Source organism: Oncorhynchus masou, unplaced genomic scaffold, assembly GCF_036934945.1.
Source record: "Oncorhynchus masou masou isolate Uvic2021 unplaced genomic scaffold, UVic_Omas_1.1 unplaced_scaffold_1929, whole genome shotgun sequence".
NCBI lineage: Eukaryota > Metazoa > Chordata > Actinopteri > Salmoniformes > Salmonidae > Oncorhynchus > Oncorhynchus masou.
In genome coordinates, this window is record NW_027008426.1 from 22,501 (window position 1) to 42,367 (window position 19,867).

At 45.2% G+C, this 19,867-nt stretch overlaps 1 protein-coding gene and 1 long non-coding RNA gene across 4 annotated transcripts in view; one reads left to right on the plus strand and one right to left on the minus strand.

The window, feature by feature from the left end:
* LOC135532592 (ubiquitin-associated domain-containing protein 2-like) overlaps nucleotides 1-19,595 on the plus strand; it is a 41,315-nt gene extending 21,720 nt beyond the window's left edge. Inside the window, exons 5-9 of one of the 2 annotated variants that reach the window (XM_064960069.1) lie at nucleotides 753-876; nucleotides 9,192-9,239; nucleotides 9,370-9,618; nucleotides 18,108-18,335; nucleotides 18,426-19,595. In XM_064960069.1, coding sequence (XP_064816141.1) covers nucleotides 753-876; nucleotides 9,192-9,239; nucleotides 9,370-9,618; nucleotides 18,108-18,335; nucleotides 18,426-18,539 — 763 coding nt within the window. In that variant the 3' untranslated portion in view covers nucleotides 18,540-19,595. The remainder of the gene's footprint in view (nucleotides 1-752; nucleotides 877-9,191; nucleotides 9,240-9,369; nucleotides 9,619-18,107; nucleotides 18,336-18,425) is intronic. The other variant, XM_064960070.1, reaches the window with a different exon arrangement.
* Nucleotides 11,109-18,111, minus strand: LOC135532593 (uncharacterized). Of its 2 annotated transcripts, none has more exons than XR_010454366.1 (3): nucleotides 17,120-18,111; nucleotides 16,703-16,914; nucleotides 11,109-13,768 (listed from the first exon to the last, which is right to left on the minus strand). It is a non-coding gene; the product is annotated as an uncharacterized LOC135532593 (long non-coding RNA). The 2 variants fall into 2 exon arrangements; XR_010454365.1 differs by having other exon boundaries at nucleotides 17,105-18,111.
* Nucleotides 19,596-19,867: the final 272 nt, after the last annotated feature.

Here is a 19,867-nt window from a genome sequence, read left to right on the forward strand (position 1 = left end):
CCCCTCTCTCCTCCTCACCTCCCCTCTCTCCTAATCACCTCCCCTCTCTCCTCCTCTCCTCCCCTCTCTCCTTCCCCATCCCCTCTCTCCTCCTCTCCTCCTCACCTCCATCCTCTCCTCCTCACCTCCCCTCTCTCCTCCTCACCTCCCCTCTCTCCTAATCACATCCCCTCTCTCCTCCTCACATCCCCTCTCTCCTTTCCTCTCTCCTCCTCACATCCCCTCTCTCCTCCTCACATCCCCTCTCTCCTTCTCCTCTCCTCATCACATCCCCTCTCTCCTTCCCTCTCCTCACCTCCCCTCTCTCCTCCTCACATCCCCTCTCTCCTCCTCACATCCCCTCTCTCCTTCTCCTCTCCTCATCACATCCCCTCTCTCCTTCCCTCTCCTCACCTCCCCTCTCTCCTCCTCACCTCCCCTCTCTCCTTCCCTCTCCTCTCTCCTTCCCTCTCTTCCTCTCCTCTCTCCTCCTCACCTCCCCCTCCCTCTCCTCCTCACCTCCCCTTCCCTCCTCACCTCCCCACCTCCCCTTCCCTCCTCACCTCCCCTTCCCTCTCCTCTCTCCTCCTCACCTCCCCTCTCTCCTCTCCTCTCCTCTCTCCACCTCACCTCCCCTCTCTCCTCCCCTCTCCTTCCCCCCTCCTCTCTCCTCCTCACCTATCTTCTTCCCCCTCTCTCCTCCTCCCCTCCCCTCCCCTCTCTCCTTCCCCCTCTCCTCCTCACCTCCCCTCTCCTCCTCACCTCTCCTCCAGGCTAGGCCCAGTGTTCAGCCTGTTTGTACCTTTCTACTCCTCCATCCCCAAGGTTCCAGTCACTCAACTCCTTGGTCAGATCTCCATAACTAACAAGTCCCTGGTTTACATTGTAGGCCTGCAGGTATGTAGAGTTACATAGTGTTCAGCATGGTGGGGGTCAATATGTAGAGTTACATAGTGTTCAGCATGGTGGGGGTCAGTGGTTAATATGTAGATTTACATAGTGTTCAGCATGGTGAGGGTTAATATGTAGAGTTACATAGTGTTCAGCATGGTGGGGGTCAATATGTAGAGTTACATAGTGTTCAGCATGGTGGGGGTCAGTGATTAATATGTAGTTACATAGTGTTCAGCATGGTGGGGGTTAATATGTAGAGTTACATAGTGTTCAGCATGGTGGGGGTTAATATGTAGAGTTACATAGTGTTCAGCATGGTGGGGGTCAATATGTAGAGTTACATAGTGTTCAGCATGGTGGGGGTCAGTGGTTAATATGTAGATTTACATAGTGTTCAGCATGGTGAGGGTTAATATGTAGAGTTACATAGTGTTCAGCATGGTAGGGGTTAATATGTAGAGTTACATAGTGTTCAGCATGGTGGGGGTTAATATGTAGAGTTACATAGTGTTCAGCATGGTGGGGGTTAATATGTAGAGTTACATAGTGTTCAGCATGGTGTGGGTCAGTGGTTAATATGTAGAGTTACATAGTGTTCAGCATGGTGGGGGTTAATATGTAGAGTTACATAGTGTTCAGCATGGTGGGGGTTAATATGTAGAGTTACATAGTGTTCAGCATGGTGGGGGTTAATATGTAGAGTTACATATTGTTCAGCATGGTGGGGGTCAGTGGTTAATATGTAGATTTACATAGTGTTCAGCATGGTGAGGGTTAATATGTGGAGTTACATAGTGTTCAGCATGGTGGGGGTTAATATGTAGAGTTACATAGTGTTCAGCATGGTGGGGGTTAATATGTAGAGTTACATAGTGTTCAGCATGGTGGGGTTAATATGTAGAGTTACATTGTGTTCAGCATGGTGGGGGTCAGTGGTTAATATGTAGAGTTACATAGTGTTCAGCATGGTGGGGTTAATATGTAGAGTTACATAGTGTTCAGCATGGTGGGGGTTAATATGTAGAGTTACATAGTGTTCAGCATGGTGGGGGTTAATATGTAGAGTTACATAGTGTTCAGCATGGTGGGGGTCAGTGGTTAATATGTAGAGTTACATAGTGTTCAGCATGGTGGGGGTCAGTGATTTAATATGTAGAGTTACATAGTGTTCAGCATGGTGGGGGTCAATATGTAGAGTTACATAGTGTTCAGCATGGTGGGGGTCAGTGATTAATATGTAGTTACATAGTGTTCAGCATGGTGGGGGTTAATATGTAGAGTTACATAGTGTTCAGCATGGTGGGGGTTAATATGTAGAGTTACATAGTGTTCAGCATGGTGGGGGTCAATATGTAGAGTTACATAGTGTTCAGCATGGTGGGGGTCAGTGGTTAATATGTAGATTTACATAGTGTTCAGCATGGTGAGGGTTAATATGTAGAGTTACATAGTGTTCAGCATGGTGGGGGTTAATATGTAGAGTTACATAGTGTTCAGCATGGTGGGGGTTAATATGTAGAGTTACATAGTGTTCAGCATGGTGTGGGTCAGTGGTTAATATGTAGAGTTACATAGTGTTCAGCATGGTGGGGGTTAATATGTAGAGTTACATAGTGTTCAGCATGGTGGGGGTTAATATGTAGAGTTACATAGTGTTCAGCATGGTGGGGTTAATATGTAGAGTTACATAGTGTTCAGCATGGTGGGGGTCAGTGGTTAATATGTAGATTTACATAGTGTTCAGCATGGTGAGGGTTAATATGTAGAGTTACATAGTGTTCAGCATGGTGGGGGTTAATATGTAGAGTTACATAGTGTTCAGCATGGTGGGGGTCAGTGGTTAATATGTAGAGTTACATAGTGTTCAGCATGGTGGGGGTTAATATGTAGAGTTGCATAGTGTTCAGCATGGTGGGGGTTAATATGTAGAGTTACATAGTGTTCAGCATGGTGGGGTTAATATGTAGAGTTACATTGTGTTCAGCATGGTGGGGGTCAGTGGTTAATATGTAGAGTTACATAGTGTTCAGCATGGTGGGGGTTAATATGTAGAGTTGCATAGTGTTCAGCATGGTGGGGGTTAATATGTAGAGTTACATAGTGTTCAGCATGGTGGGGTTAATATGTAGAGTTACATAGTGTTCAGCATGGTGGGGGTCAGTGGTTAATATGTAGAGTTACATAGTGTTCAGCATGGTGGGGGTCAGTGATTTAATATGTAGAGTTACATAGTGTTCAGCATGGTGGGGGTTAATATGTAGAGTTACATAGTGTTCAGCATGGTGGGGGTCAGTGGTTAATATGTAGAGTTACATAGTGTTCAGCATGGTGGGGGTCAATATGTAGAGTTACATAGTGTTCAGCATGGTGGGGTTAATATGTAGAGTTACATAGTGTTCAGCATGGTGGGGGTCAGTGGTTAATATGTAGAGTTACATAGTGTTCAGCATGGTGGGGTTAATATGTAGAGTTACATAGTGTTCAGCATGGTGGGGGTTAATATGTAGAGTTACATAGTGTTCAGCATGGTGGGGTTAATATGTAGAGTTACATAGTGTTCAGCATGGTGGGGGTCAATATGTAGAGTTACATAGTGTTCAGCATGGTGGGGGTCAATATGTAGAGTTACATAGTGTTCAGCATGGTGGGGGTCAATATGTAGAGTTACATAGTGTTCGGCATGGTGGGGGTTAATATGTAGAGTTACATAGTGTTCAGCATGGTGGGGGTTAATATGTAGAGTTACATAGTGTTCAGCATGGTGGGGTTAATATGTAGAGTTACATAGTGTTCAGCATGGTGGGGTCAATATGTAGAGTTACATAGTGTTCAGCATGGTGGGGTCAATATGTAGAGTTACGTAGTGTTCAGCATGGTGGGGGTCAATATGTAGAGTTACATAGTGTTCAGCATGGTGGGGTCAATATGTAGAGTTACATAGTGTTCAGCATGGTGGGGGTTAATATGTAGATTTACATAGTGTTCAGCATGGTGAGGGTTAATATGTAGAGTTACATAGTGTTCAGCATGGTGGGGGTTAATATGTAGAGTTACATAGTGTTCAGCATGGTGGGGGTTAATATGTAGAGTTACATAGTGTTCAGCATGGTGTGGGTCAGTGGTTAATATGTAGAGTTACATAGTGTTCAGCATGGTGGGGGTTAATATGTAGAGTTACATAGTGTTCAGCATGGTGGGGGTTAATATGTAGAGTTACATAGTGTTCAGCATGGTGGGGGTCAGTGGTTAATATGTAGATTTACATAGTGTTCAGCATGGTGAGGGTTAATATGTAGAGTTACATAGTGTTCAGCATGGTGGGGGTTAATATGTAGAGTTACATAGTGTTCAGCATGGTGGGGGTCAGTGGTTAATATGTAGAGTTACATAGTGTTCAGCATGGTGGGGGTTAATATGTAGAGTTGCATAGTGTTCAGCATGGTGGGGGTTAATATGTAGAGTTACATAGTGTTCAGCATGGTGGGGTTAATATGTAGAGTTACATTGTGTTCAGCATGGTGGGGGTCAGTGGTTAATATGTAGAGTTACATAGTGTTCAGCATGGTGGGGGTTAATATGTAGAGTTGCATAGTGTTCAGCATGGTGGGGGTTAATATGTAGAGTTACATAGTGTTCAGCATGGTGGGGTTAATATGTAGAGTTACATAGTGTTCAGCATGGTGGGGGTCAGTGGTTAATATGTAGAGTTACATAGTGTTCAGCATGGTGGGGGTCAGTGATTTAATATGTAGAGTTACATAGTGTTCAGCATGGTGGGGGTTAATATGTAGAGTTACATAGTGTTCAGCATGGTGGGGGTCAGTGGTTAATATGTAGAGTTACATAGTGTTCAGCATGGTGGGGGTCAATATGTAGAGTTACATAGTGTTCAGCATGGTGGGGGTTAATATGTAGAGTTACATAGTGTTCAGCATGGTGGGGGTCAGTGGTTAATATGTAGAGTTACATAGTGTTCAGCATGGTGGGGTTAATATGTAGAGTTACATAGTGTTCAGCATGGTGGGGGTTAATATGTAGAGTTACATAGTGTTCAGCATGGTGGGGTTAATATGTAGAGTTACATAGTGTTCAGCATGGTGGGGGTTAATATGTAGAGTTACATAGTGTTCAGCATGGTGGGGTTAATATGTAGAGTTACATAGTGTTCAGCATGGTGGGGGTCAATATGTAGAGTTACATAGTGTTCAGCATGGTGGGGGTCAATATGTAGAGTTACATAGTGTTCAGCATGGTGGGGGTCAATATGTAGAGTTACATAGTGTTCGGCATGGTGGGGGTTAATATGTAGAGTTACATAGTGTTCAGCATGGTGGGGGTTAATATGTAGAGTTACATAGTGTTCAGCATGGTGGGGTTAATATGTAGAGTTACATAGTGTTCAGCATGGTGGGGTCAATATGTAGAGTTACATAGTGTTCAGCATGGTGGGGTCAATATGTAGAGTTACGTAGTGTTCAGCATGGTGGGGGTCAATATGTAGAGTTACATAGTGTTCAGCATGGTGGGGGTCAATATGTAGAGTTACATAGTGTTCAGCATGGTGGGGGTTAATATGTAGATTTACATAGTGTTCAGCATGGTGAGGGTTAATATGTAGAGTTACATAGTGTTCAGCATGGTGGGGGTTAATATGTAGAGTTACATAGTGTTCAGCATGGTGGGGGTTAATATGTAGAGTTACATAGTGTTCAGCATGGTGTGGGTCAGTGGTTAATATGTAGAGTTACATAGTGTTCAGCATGGTGGGGGTTAATATGTAGAGTTACATAGTGTTCAGCATGGTGGGGGTTAATATGTAGAGTTACATAGTGTTCAGCATGGTGGGGGTTAATATGTAGAGTTACATAGTGTTCAGCATGGTGGGGGTCAGTGGTTAATATGTAGATTTACATAGTGTTCAGCATGGTGAGGGTTAATATGTAGAGTTACATAGTGTTCAGCATGGTGGGGGTCAGTGATTTAATATGTAGAGTTACATAGTGTTCAGCATGGTGGGGGTCAATATGTAGAGTTACATAGTGTTCAGCATGGTGGGGGTCAGTGATTAATATGTAGTTACATAGTGTTCAGCATGGTGGGGGTTAATATGTAGAGTTACATAGTGTTCAGCATGGTGGGGGTTAATATGTAGAGTTACATAGTGTTCAGCATGGTGGGGGTCAATATGTAGAGTTACATAGTGTTCAGCATGGTGGGGGTTAATATGTAGAGTTGCATAGTGTTCAGCATGGTGGGGGTTAATATGTAGAGTTACATAGTGTTCAGCATGGTGGGGTTAATATGTAGAGTTACATAGTGTTCAGCATGGTGGGGGTCAGTGGTTAATATGTAGAGTTACATAGTGTTCAGCATGGTGGGGGTCAGTGATTTAATATGTAGAGTTACATAGTGTTCAGCATGGTGGGGGTTAATATGTAGAGTTACATAGTGTTCAGCATGGTGGGGGTCAGTGGTTAATATGTAGAGTTACATAGTGTTCAGCATGGTGGGGGTCAATATGTAGAGTTACATAGTGTTCAGCATGGTGGGGGTTAATATGTAGAGTTACATAGTGTGTTCAGCATGGTGGGGGTCAGTGGTTAATATGTAGAGTTACATAGTGTTCAGCATGGTGGGGTTAATATGTAGAGTTACATAGTGTTCAGCATGGTGGGGGTTAATATGTAGAGTTACATAGTGTTCAGCATGGTGGGGTTAATATGTAGAGTTACATAGTGTTCAGCATGGTGGGGGTCAATATGTAGAGTTACATAGTGTTCAGCATGGTGGGGGTCAATATGTAGAGTTACATAGTGTTCAGCATGGTGGGGGTCAATATGTAGAGTTACATAGTGTTCGGCATGGTGGGGGTTAATATGTAGAGTTACATAGTGTTCAGCATGGTGGGGGTTAATATGTAGAGTTACATAGTGTTCAGCATGGTGGGGTTAATATGTAGAGTTACATAGTGTTCAGCATGGTGGGGTCAATATGTAGAGTTACATAGTGTTCAGCATGGTGGGGTTAATATGTAGAGTTACATAGTGTTCAGCATGGTGGGGGTTAATATGTAGAGTTACATAGTGTTCAGCATGGTGGGGGTTAATATGTAGAGTTACATAGTGTTCAGCATGGTGGGGGTCAGTGGTTAATATGTAGAGTTACATAGTGTTCAGCATGGTGGGGGTCAGTGATTTAATATGTAGAGTTACATAGTGTTCAGCATGGTGGGGGTCAATATGTAGAGTTACATAGTGTTCAGCATGGTGGGGGTCAGTGATTAATATGTAGTTACATAGTGTTCAGCATGGTGGGGGTTAATATGTAGAGTTACATAGTGTTCAGCATGGTGGGGGTTAATATGTAGAGTTACATAGTGTTCAGCATGGTGGGGGTCAATATGTAGAGTTACATAGTGTTCAGCATGGTGGGGGTCAGTGGTTAATATGTAGATTTACATAGTGTTCAGCATGGTGAGGGTTAATATGTAGAGTTACATAGTGTTCAGCATGGTGGGGGTTAATATGTAGAGTTACATAGTGTTCAGCATGGTGGGGGTTAATATGTAGAGTTACATAGTGTTCAGCATGGTGTGGGTCAGTGGTTAATATGTAGAGTTACATAGTGTTCAGCATGGTGGGGGTTAATATGTAGAGTTACATAGTGTTCAGCATGGTGGGGGTTAATATGTAGAGTTACATAGTGTTCAGCATGGTGGGGGTTAATATGTAGAGTTACATAGTGTTCAGCATGGTGGGGGTCAGTGGTTAATATGTAGATTTACATAGTGTTCAGCATGGTGAGGGTTAATATGTAGAGTTACATAGTGTTCAGCATGGTGGGGGTTAATATGTAGAGTTACATAGTGTTCAGCATGGTGGGGGTCAGTGGTTAATATGTAGAGTTACATAGTGTTCAGCATGGTGGGGGTTAATATGTAGAGTTGCATAGTGTTCAGCATGGTGGGGGTTAATATGTAGAGTTACATAGTGTTCAGCATGGTGGGGTTAATATGTAGAGTTACATTGTGTTCAGCATGGTGGGGGTCAGTGGTTAATATGTAGAGTTACATAGTGTTCAGCATGGTGGGGGTTAATATGTAGAGTTGCATAGTGTTCAGCATGGTGGGGGTTAATATGTAGAGTTACATAGTGTTCAGCATGGTGGGGTTAATATGTAGAGTTACATAGTGTTCAGCATGGTGGGGGTCAGTGGTTAATATGTAGAGTTACATAGTGTTCAGCATGGTGGGGGTCAGTGATTTAATATGTAGAGTTACATAGTGTTCAGCATGGTGGGGGTTAATATGTAGAGTTACATAGTGTTCAGCATGGTGGGGGTCAGTGGTTAATATGTAGAGTTACATAGTGTTCAGCATGGTGGGGGTCAATATGTAGAGTTACATAGTGTTCAGCATGGTGGGGGTTAATATGTAGAGTTACATAGTGTTCAGCATGGTGGGGGTCAGTGGTTAATATGTAGAGTTACATAGTGTTCAGCATGGTGGGGTTAATATGTAGAGTTACATAGTGTTCAGCATGGTGGGGGTTAATATGTAGAGTTACATAGTGTTCAGCATGGTGGGGTTAATATGTAGAGTTACATAGTGTTCAGCATGGTGGGGGTCAATATGTAGAGTTACATAGTGTTCAGCATGGTGGGGGTCAATATGTAGAGTTACATAGTGTTCAGCATGGTGGGGGTCAATATGTAGAGTTACATAGTGTTCGGCATGGTGGGGGTTAATATGTAGAGTTACATAGTGTTCAGCATGGTGGGGGTTAATATGTAGAGTTACATAGTGTTCAGCATGGTGGGGTTAATATGTAGAGTTACATAGTGTTCAGCATGGTGGGGTCAATATGTAGAGTTACATAGTGTTCAGCATGGTGGGGTCAATATGTAGAGTTACGTAGTGTTCAGCATGGTGGGGGTCAATATGTAGAGTTACATAGTGTTCAGCATGGTGGGGGTCAATATGTAGAGTTACATAGTGTTCAGCATGGTGGGGGTTAATATGTAGAGTTACATAGTGTTCAGCATGGTGGGGTCAATATGTAGAGTTACATAGTGTTCAGCATGGTGGGGGTCAATATGTAGAGTTACATAGTGTTCAGCATGGTGGGGGTCAATATGTAGAGTTACATAGTGTTCAGCATGGTGGGGGTTAATATGTAGAGTTACATAGTGTTCAGCATGGTGGGGGTCAATATGTAGAGTTACATAGTGTTCAGCATGGTGGGGGTTAATATGTAGAGTTACATAGTGTTCAGCATGGTGGGGGTCAGTGGTTAATATGTCTCTGTGTTGTGTTTCAGCTCCTGACCTCCAGTCCGTTCATGTGGCTCGTTGCTCTCAGTGGACTGGTGAGTTCACACCACACTGACCCTGTTGCATAGCAACCAGCATTACCCAGCGCCTTTATCTCAACCTCAGTCACTTCTTCAGAAGTTGTGAATCCACGCGTCTGAACCACACAGCGCATGTTCCCCTCAGGTCTCTGGGAAGCTGTACCACGGAAACGCTCTGAGGGTGCAGCGGCTGCTCTTCGTACCCCGGTGGCTGTCCCGTGTAGGGGCCTTCGTCCTGGAGCCCCTGTTCTCCGGGCCCCCGCCCTCCAATGACCCCCCCCTGGGTATGGGGGCTACTCTGGACATCCAGAGACAGCAGAGGATGGATCTCCATGATCAACAGATGCTGCTGGCCCAGTTCCATCAGGCCAGGAGGAACCACAGACCACCACAGGTATGGACAGACACACACACACACACACACACACACACACAGTACTATATACACACACACACACACACAGTACTATATACACACACACACACAGTACTACACACACACACAGTACTACACACACACACACACACACACACACTACTACACACACACACAGTACAACACACAGTACTACACACAGTACTACACACACACACACACAGTACTACACACACACACACACACTAATGGACATTCCATTTGACATGACCCTCCTTCTGATCTGTTTTGGCCAATCAGAAGCATGCATGCCTTTGCAGAATATTTAATGCAATCCTCTCATTGGCAGAATGAATGTCCTTCACATACTTGAGTTTACAGTCCTGCCTTTCCAACACCCAGCTCCCGGCGGTCACTGTCTTCTGACCTGCAGGCAGGGCTCTTCTAAAGTGTACATTACCTTTATTCTGTATAGAAACAGTGTTTATATTGGCCATTTTAGCTTTGATGACATCAGCTCTGTTTTCCCCATTTGCCTTTTTAAAATAATTGTTCATAAATAATGCTATTTATTTAATATTACGAGTACAGCAATCATTCTGGCATTGTTGCAAAGCTCAGATTCTCCCCATTTTCAACTGATCCAATGCTATTTAACCCCCTAATGGCTGGTATGATGGGGGGACAATCAGCTGTAAACTGATCCAATGCTATTTAACCCCCTAATGGCTGGTATGATGGGGGACAATCAGCTGTAAACTGATCCAATGCTATTTAACCCCCTACGGCTGGTATGATGGGGGGGACAATCAGCTGTAAACTGATCCAATGCTATTTAACCCCCTAATGGCTGGTATGATGGGGGGGACAATCAGCTGTAAACTGATCCAATGCTATTTAACCCCCTAATGGCTGGTATGATGGGGGACAATCAGCTGTAAACTGATCCAATGCTATTTAACCCTGGTATGATGGGGGGACAATCAGCTGTAAACTGATCCAATGCTATTTAACCCTGGTATGATGGGGGACAATCAGCTGTAAACTGATCCAATGCTATTTAACCCTGGTATGATGGGGGGGACAATCAGCTGTAAACTGATCCAATGCTATTTAACCCCCTAACGGCTGGTATGATGGGGGACAATCAGCTGTAAACTGATCCAATGCTATTTAACCCCCTACGGCTGGTATGATGGGGGACAATCAGCTGTAAACTGATCCAATGCTATTTAACCCCCTAATGGCTGGTATGATGGGGGACAATCAGCTGTAAACTGATCCAATGCTATTTAACCCCTACGGCTGGTATGATGGGGGACAATCAGCTGTAAACTGATCCAATGCTATTTAACCCTGGTATGATGGGGGACAATCAGCTGTAAACTGATCCAATGCTATTTAACCCCCTAACGGCTGGTATGATGGGGGACAATCAGCTGTAAACTGATCCAATGCTATTTAACCCTGGTATGATGGGAGACAATCAGCTGTAAACTGATCCAATGCTATTTAACCCCTAACGGCTGGTATGATGGGGGACAATCAGCTGTAAACTGATCCAATGCTATTTAACCCTGGTATGATGGGGGGACAATCAGCTGTAAACTGATCCAATGCTATTTAACCCCTAATGGCTGGTATGATGGGGGACAATCAGCTGTAAACTGATCCAATGCTATTTAACCCCCTACGGCTGGTATGATGGGGGACAATCAGCTGTAAACTGATCCAATGCTATTTAACCCTGGTATGATGGGGGACAATCAGCTGTAAACTGATCCAATGCTATTTAACCCTGGTATGATGGGGGGGACAATCAGCTGTAAACTGATCCAATGCTATTTAACCCCCTAATGGCTGGTATGATGGGGGACAATCAGCTGTAAACTGATCCAATGCTATTTAACCCCCTAACGGCTGGTATGATGGGGGGGACAATCAGCTGTAAACTGATCCAATGCTATTTAACCCTGGTATGATGGGGGACAATCAGCTGTAAACTGATCCAATGCTATTTAACCCTGGTATGATGGGGGACAATCAGCTGTAAACTGATCCAATGCTATTTAACCCTGGTATGATGGGGGGACAATCAGCTGTAAACTGATAAGGTGACGGGCAAAGGTCTCCCCCACAAACTGTGACGCTGAATAATTATTATATTTTAGGCTTCATTAAATAACTGTTCCTAGGCCGTCATTGAAAATAAGAATTTGTTCTTAACTGACTTGCCCAGTTAAATAAAGGTAAAATAAAATAAGGATGTCATTCTCTGGCCAGAAAAATACATAATTTGAGGGCTTAATGAATAGGCCAGTGGTCAACTGCAAAGGAACACAAGCTACAGACAGGGCTTGTATGAGTCGTTTTCTCTATCAGAAACGAAGCCATTAGACACTCGTATATCTGAAGAAATACACATGTAAGTCAATAATGATGACTCGTATGCAGTGTGGGCGGACCAAGTCATTGGGCATCTCTCGAAAGAGGAAAGGTGGAATAAACAAGTCAGGAGTAGGTTTTCTTGATTGAACACAGTTCTCTATTGAGGGCATTTGGTCAACACAAACACTCCAACATAATCAATGGAAATCTCCCAAGGAAAAACATGCATCTTCTTCTCCAGATGAAACAGGAACACAATAGGATTCTCTTTAAACTACAACAAAAGTCACGGGATTGTCACCATCTTAGTGGTTCTTCATGGATGGCTTCTATCTCTCGGTGGCCATCTTCCAGAGATAGTTTTCCCCCCCTCCTCTCTGCTGGTTCCATTCTCTCTCTTATAGGGGAAGGAGAATGTCATTAGTACCGTCAGCTGTAGTTAATTGACTCTGGTTACCTTGTCTCCCATGCCTTGTTGGGCTACTATCCATGAGCCCAGCCTGCCCTCTGGTTACCTTGTCTCCCATGCCTTGTTGGGCTACTATCCATGAGCCCAGCCTGCCCTCTGGTTGCCTTGTTGGGCTGCTATCCATGAGCCCAGCCTGCCCTCTGGTTGCCTTGTCTCCCATGCCTTGTTGGGCTGCTATCCGTGAGCCCAGCCTGCCCTCTGGTTACCTTGTCTCCCATGCCTTGTTGGGCTACTATCCATGAGCCCAGCCTGCCCTCTGGTTGCCTTGTTGGGCTGCTATCCATGAGCCCAGCCTGCCCTCTGGTTACCTTGTCTCCCATGCCTTGTTGGGCTGCTATCCATGAGCCCAGCCTGCCCTCTGGTTGCCTTGTTGGGCTGCTATCCATGAGCCCAGCCTGCCCTCTGGTTGCCTTGTTGGGCTGCTATCCATGAGCCCAGCCTGCCCTCTGGTTGCCTTGTTGGGCTGCTATCTGTGAGATCAGCCTGCCCTCTGGTTGCCTTGTTGGGCTGCTATCCGTGAGCCCAGCCTGCCCTCTGGTTGCCTTGTTGGGCTGCTATCCATGAGCCCAGCCTGCCCTCTGGTTGCCTTGTTGGGCTGCTATCCATGAGCCCAGCCTGCCCTCTGGTTGCCTTGTTGGGCTGCTATCCATGAGCCCAGCCTGCCCTCTGGTTGCCTTGTTGGGCTGCTATCCATGAGCCCAGCCTGCCCTCTGGTTGCCTTGTTGGGCTGCTATCCATGAGCCCAGCCTGCCCTCTGGTTGCCTTGTTGGGCTGCTATCCATGAGCCCAGCCTGCCCTCTGGTTGCCTTGTTGGGCTGCTATCTGTGAGATCAGCCTGCCCTCTGGTTGCCTTGTTGGGCTGCTATCCGTGAGCCCAGCCTGCCCTCTGGTTACCTTGTCTCCCATGCCTTGTTGGGCTGCTATCCGTGAGCCCAGCCTGCCCTCTGGTTGCCTTGTTGGGCTGCTATCCATGAGCCCAGCCTGCCCTCTGGTTGCCTTGTTGGGCTGCTATCCATGAGCCCAGCCTGCCCTCTGGTTGCCTTGTTGGGCTGCTATCCATGAGCCCAGCCTGCCCTCTGGTTGCCTTGTTGGGCTGCTATCCATGAGCCCAGCCTGCCCTCTGGTTGCCTTGTTGGGATGCTATCCGTGAGCCCAGCCTGCCCTCTGGTTGCCTTGTTGGGCTACGATCCGTGAGCCCAGCCTGCCCTCTGGTTGCCTTGTTGGGCTACTATCCGTGAGCCCAGCCTGCCCTCTGGTTGTCTTGTTGGGCTACTATCCGTGAGCCCAGCCTGTCCTCTGGTGGTCCTTCCACTGCAGATAATGAGAGAGTTAGCTAGCTATAGCCACATAGTGCATTTCCGATCATTGTGATGAGTCTTCCATTTATATCAAATCACATTTTATTGGTCACGTGTCGCAGATGTTATTGCGGGTGCTGTGAAATGCTTGTGTTCCTAGTTCCAACAGTGCAGTAATATCTAACAATTCACAACAATACACACAAATGTAAAAGTAAAAGAATGGAATTAAGAAATATATATATTTATTACCTTTATTTAACCAGGCAAGTCAGTTAAGAACAAATTCTTATTTTCAATGACGGCCTAGGAACAGTGGGTTAACTGCCTGTTCAGGGGCAGAACGGCAGATTTGTACCTTGTCAGCTCGGGGATTCGAACTTGCAACCTTTAAGTTACTAGTCTACACTCTAACCACCAGGCTTCCCTGCCGCCTCTACACTCTATCCACTAGGCTACCCTGCCGCCTCTATACATATTAGATATAGAATAGTGTATACAGTGGGCTCCAATGACTGGCACCCCTGACTGGCACCCCTGACTGGCAACACATTAACAATATAATTACAGAGAGAAACTCAAAATACCAACATGTGAGAAATACTGGACTTTATTCATGTTTCCATGGAACCAACCAAAATCATACAATTATTTAATACAAAATACATTTCACCAAAATCAAGGTTTCATAATTATTGTCACTCCTCATTTAATACTTAGTGCCACCACCTCTGGCGAGGATAACAGCATGGAGTCTCTTCCTGTAATGTTTGACAAGGTTAAGGAACACATTTGGAGGGTTATGGACCATTCCTCTATGCAGATCCTTTATAGATCCTTCACATTCTTGGGTTTGTGCTTATCCACTGCCCTCTTCAACTCAGCACACGGGTTTTCCATTGGATTGAGGTCCGGCCACTGAGATGGCAGAACATTGATGTTGTCACAGAACCATTTCTGTGTGGATCTTGAGGTATGTTTTGGGTCTTGGTCTTGTTGGAAAGTCCACCTACGGCCAAGTCCCTGCCTTCCTTGCCGAGGAAACCAGATTGTCAGATACTTGGTGGAATTCATTATGCCATCAATCGTCACCAGGGCCCCTGGACCTCTGGAATTAAAACAGACCCAAAACATCACTGACCCCCCTCCATGTTTCCCCGTGCCTCTCCTTGTATGCATCTCTGTTTCGACGCCAAACATTCCAATGCTGTATCTGACCAGAACGTTCCATTTTGGCCTCATCTGACCAGAGTACCCTCTTCCAGTCATAATTTGAATGACGTTTGGCAAACACCAAGCGCTTGCGCCTGTGTCTTGGGGTCAGAAAAGGATTTCTTCTGGCAACCCTTCCAAAGAGCCTGTGGTTGTGGAGGTGGAGTCTGATGGGGCTTTCTTCTGGCAACCCTTCCAAAGAGCCTGTGGTTGTGGAGGTGGAGTCTGATGGGGCTTTCTTCTGGCAACCCTTCCAAAGAGCCTGTGGTTGTGGAGGTGGAGTCTGACGGGGCTTTCTTCTGGCAACCCTTCCAAAGAGCCTGTGGTTGTGGAGGTGGAGTCTGACGGGGCTTTCTTCTGGCAACCCTTCCAAAGAGCCTGTGGATGTGGAGGTGGAGTCTGATGGGGCTTTCATCTGGCAACCCTTCCAAAGAGCCTGTGGTTGTGGTTGTGGAGGTGGAGTCTGATGGGGCTTTCTTCTGGCAACCCTTCTAAAGAGCCTGTGGTTGTGGAGGTGGAGTCTGACGGGGCTTTCTTCTGGCAACCCTTCCAAAGAGCCTGTGGTTGTGGAGGTGGAGTCTGACGGGGCTTTCTTCTGGCAACCCTTCCAAAGAGCCTGTGGATGTGGAGGTGGAGTCTGATGGGGCTTTCATCTGGCAACCCTTCCAAAGAGCCTGTGGTTGTGGAGGTGGAGTCTGATGGGGCTTTCTTCTGGCAACCCTTCCAAAGAGCCTGTGGATGTGGAGGTGGAGTCTGACGGGGCTTTCTTCTGGCAACCCTTCCAAAGAGCCTGTGGATGTGGCGTCTGATGGGGCTTTCTTCTGGCAACCCTTCCAAAGAGCCTGTGGTTGTGGCGGTGGAGTCTGATGGGGCTTTCTCTGGCAACCCTTCCAAAGAGCCTGTGGATGTGGAGGTGGAGTCTGATGGGGCTTTTTGAAACCTGGTGACCCCAAGACGCCACCAAGGCCTGCGATTATTTGACCGTTAGTATTGGGGATTTGGTTGCTTCTCTCCCCATCCTCATCCATATCCCCAGGGGGGAAAAATGCATTTGCATCCTCTAACCGTGAGGTTTAACTGTTCCATATCTTTAGAGGTTGTTTTATATATATATGAAGGTCTTCGACCAGCTGTCTCCTTTGAACTGACAGTTATTTTGTTGACAGTGGGATATTGCATGCGTGTTACCTCATGTTTATACCCTAGTGAAACAGGAAGTGGTGGAATGGCTCAATATAGTTCTTTAAGACTTAAGTACACGTAAATAAGTGGAATTTACTTCCTGGTTGAATGTTGGCAGATGTTACAATAATATTTAAGGGTGCCATTAATTGTGGAACCTTGATTTGGAGGGCATTGATTTTTATTTAAATCAAATTGATTTTGGTTGGTTCCATTGAAGCATTGATAAAGTCCAGTATTTCTCACATGTTGGTATTTTGAGTTTCTTTATAATTTTGTTTTATTTTTGTAAGTATTGGTTGTGCATTGCCAGTCAGGGGTGCCAGTAATTTTGGAGCCCACTGTACATATGAGATGAGTAAAGCAGTATGTAAACATTATTAAAGTGGCCAGGGATTCCAAGTCTATGTATATAGGGCAGCAGCCTCTTAAGGAGCAGGGTTCAGTCACCGGGTGGAAGCTAGCTAGTGATGGCTATTTAACAGTGATGGCCTTGAGATAGATGTTTTTCAATTACTCTGTCCCAGCTTTGATGCACCTGAACTGACCTCACCTTTTGGATGATAGCAGGGTGAACAGGCAGTGGCTCGGGTGGTTGTTGTCCTTTCTGATCTGTAACATCAGGTGCTGTAGGTAGAGGCAGGTAGTTTGACACTGGTGATGCGTTTGGCAGACCACATCACACTCTGGAGAGCCCTGGGGTTGCGGGCGGTGCAGTTGCTGTACTAGGTGATACAGCCCGACAGGATGCTCTCAATTGTGAATCTGTAAAAGTTTGTGAGGGTTTTAGGTGCCAAGACAAATTACTTCAGCATTCCAAAAGAGCATGTTGACAGGTCGCAATGCCTCTTTTACTTTTCGATCAAAGGTACAAAATCTACTCTGACCAAAATATTATTGCAGATCACTTTGATGTGTTTAGCTTTTCTATAAAGGTTTGGAAAAACAGGGAGACCTTTTTGCCTGTCACCTTTAACCTGTATCCAAGGCTTTGTATTTGTAGCCTGTGGTTAATGATGGCTGTGGTTACTGACACAATAGCCATGTTGCCAGCTAAGTTATTTGTTGGTGCCGTGCCCTCTTCAAGGTGTCAGGAGCGTTCCACAGGGATGCTGGACCATGGTGACTCCAATGCTTTCCACAGTTGTGTCAAGTTGGCTGGATGTCTTTTGGGTGGTTTCTTGATACACAAAGGAAACAGAGTGTTAGAAACCCAACAGAATTGCAGTTCTTGGCACAAACCGGTGTGCCTGGCACCTACTACCATACCCCGTTCAAAGGCACTTAAATCTTGCCCATTCACCCTCTGAAAGGCACACATAGACAATTCATGTCTCAAGCCTTTAAAATCCTTGTTTAACCTGTCTCCTCCCTCTTCATCTACGCTGATTGAAGTGGATTTAACAAGTTACATCAATAAGGGATCATAGCTTTCACCTGGTCAGTCCATGTCATGGAAAGAGCAGGTGTTCCTAATGTTTTGTATACTCAGTGTATACTAGTAAGCCTATTTGGACAAGGCTGAATATGCACATAATGGAAGTTCGAGGTAGCCTATATATGAATGATTTAATGGAAAATGCATTGACTAAAATGACTGCATGAAACTAGACTAGACAGAGTTTTAGTTGACTGACAAAACTGAAACTAAGAAGGACAAAATGACTAAAAGCTATTTGTCAGACTCAAACTAAATCTAAAATGGCTGCCAAAATGAACACAGTCTCTGACTTCAGTGCGTTCAAGACAACAGGAAACTCTGCTGACTGGGAAAAAATCACTTTGAACGGTCATCTCAGAATTACAAGTTGGAAACTCGGGCATCATCCTAGAGCTCCAACTTCTCTGACTTGAAGATCACTGATGTTGTGATTTTTCCCAGTCTGAGATATTTTCATTTTCCCAGAGTTCCCAGTTGTCTTGAACGCACCATGATTGTCCCTCTCTGTCCTTCCCAGAATGGCCTAATGAACTGGAACAGATTTTTCCCATCGCTGAGACACAGAGGACAGAACCTTCCCCCAGAGCCACAACCACACCCCTCTCCACCGCTGCAGCCACACCCATCTCCACAGCAGCTCCACCCCTCAGCTCCTCCACTGCTGGAGCCCACAGCTCCTCCACTGCTGGAGCCCACAGCTCCTCCCTTGGTCAACACTCCTGTAGCTGAAGAACAGGTGAGCACTGTGAGTGAGTGCGGACACGGAATTGCATTTCTTTCCCAGTTTCGTGTTAGCATTTCTCTGATGTTTGTGTGTTTATTTCTGTTTCCCTAGGTTGCCAGATTGATGGAGATGGGCTTCTCCAGAATAGATGCTCAGGATGCCCTCAGGGCGTCCAACAACGACATCAACGTGGCAACCAACTTTCTACTGCAGCATTTAGGGTAGGGAGGAGTTTGAAAGATGTAGAACCTGAGAGAGAAAAACAACAGAGGGAACAGAATGAAGTGTGGGTCTGATCCAGTGAGCAGGGTCCTGGGGGTTTGAGGCCAGGGGACCGGCCTGCTCTGGAGCTCCAGAGGACTACACAGAGAATAACTCAACACAGACTACACAATTACTAGGAGGAAAGGAGAGAGGACAGTAATGCTGCTGCTGTCCACCGTGCTTCCTGAAGGGTGAAGAGGGCTGTCCACAGTGCTTCCTGGTAGTGGGTACTCAGCCCTGTTCCAGATAGTTTGGATACTCTGTCCTGTCACCTTGCTGCTGAGGGACAGAAGATGGAGGATCAGAAGGCTGCTATTCTCAGGGCTTGTTGCATCTAGTGTCTTCTCTATATTCTAGCATTACCATGGTTCATTACGGCTTCCTCCACCTCACACACACCTTCGCCCAGAAAACATACACACATATTCGCCAGTCCCTAAAGGTTTTGTTTTGTGTCATTTGTCCATGGACAGTGATTACAAGAGTTTGTTTGCTTGACTTCTGCAGAATGAATCTAAAATTCCTCAGAATGAATCTAAAATCTTAAAGGGGGTTGAAATGAGGAGAATATACTAAATTATGGAAACTGTCAATCTTGAATACTCAATGAAAAACGTCTGCACAGGTAATACTTAGTGGATGGCTTGTATGTTTAGCTGCTCAGTGGCTACATCCTGGTTAACTACACTATGGAATAAAATTATGGTGACAATATATTAATTATTTAAACTGTTTCACTAGTTTTTCAAAATCATTGAGGATTTAACACTTATTTATAATTTTTATTTACTTTTTGTTTTATGTGACTGACTGTATAAACGGAGGTGTGCTTGTTGTTTGGTTAACCTATGCTTGTGTGTGGTGTCATTATACTACTGATTACAAATGATTAACAATTTAACAAACTGCTTCCAACCACTGAAATATATGCAATGTGCTCTGCTGTGGTAACCGTGCTGCCCATACAGCGTTACAACAGTATAATGGCCTAATGAATAAACCTACCTCTCACCTTCAGATGCTTTTCTGATTTACTTCACAGCATTACTCGTATAACATTTTATTGTGCTTTGGGATGACTGCACTGACAAACATGGCGAATAATAGTTCCCGTTTTGAGAGAAATATTAGTTTTACACTGCCATCTCCAGGTCGTTGTTGGAATAGGCACTTTCTGCCAGAGCCTAAATTGTAAGGTGCTCTGAATGTTGCTGTTTGATTCTCAGCGGAATTAGAAATCATGACAATAAACCCGTTTTTATTCTAGAATTTTTTTTCTCGGAAAACGT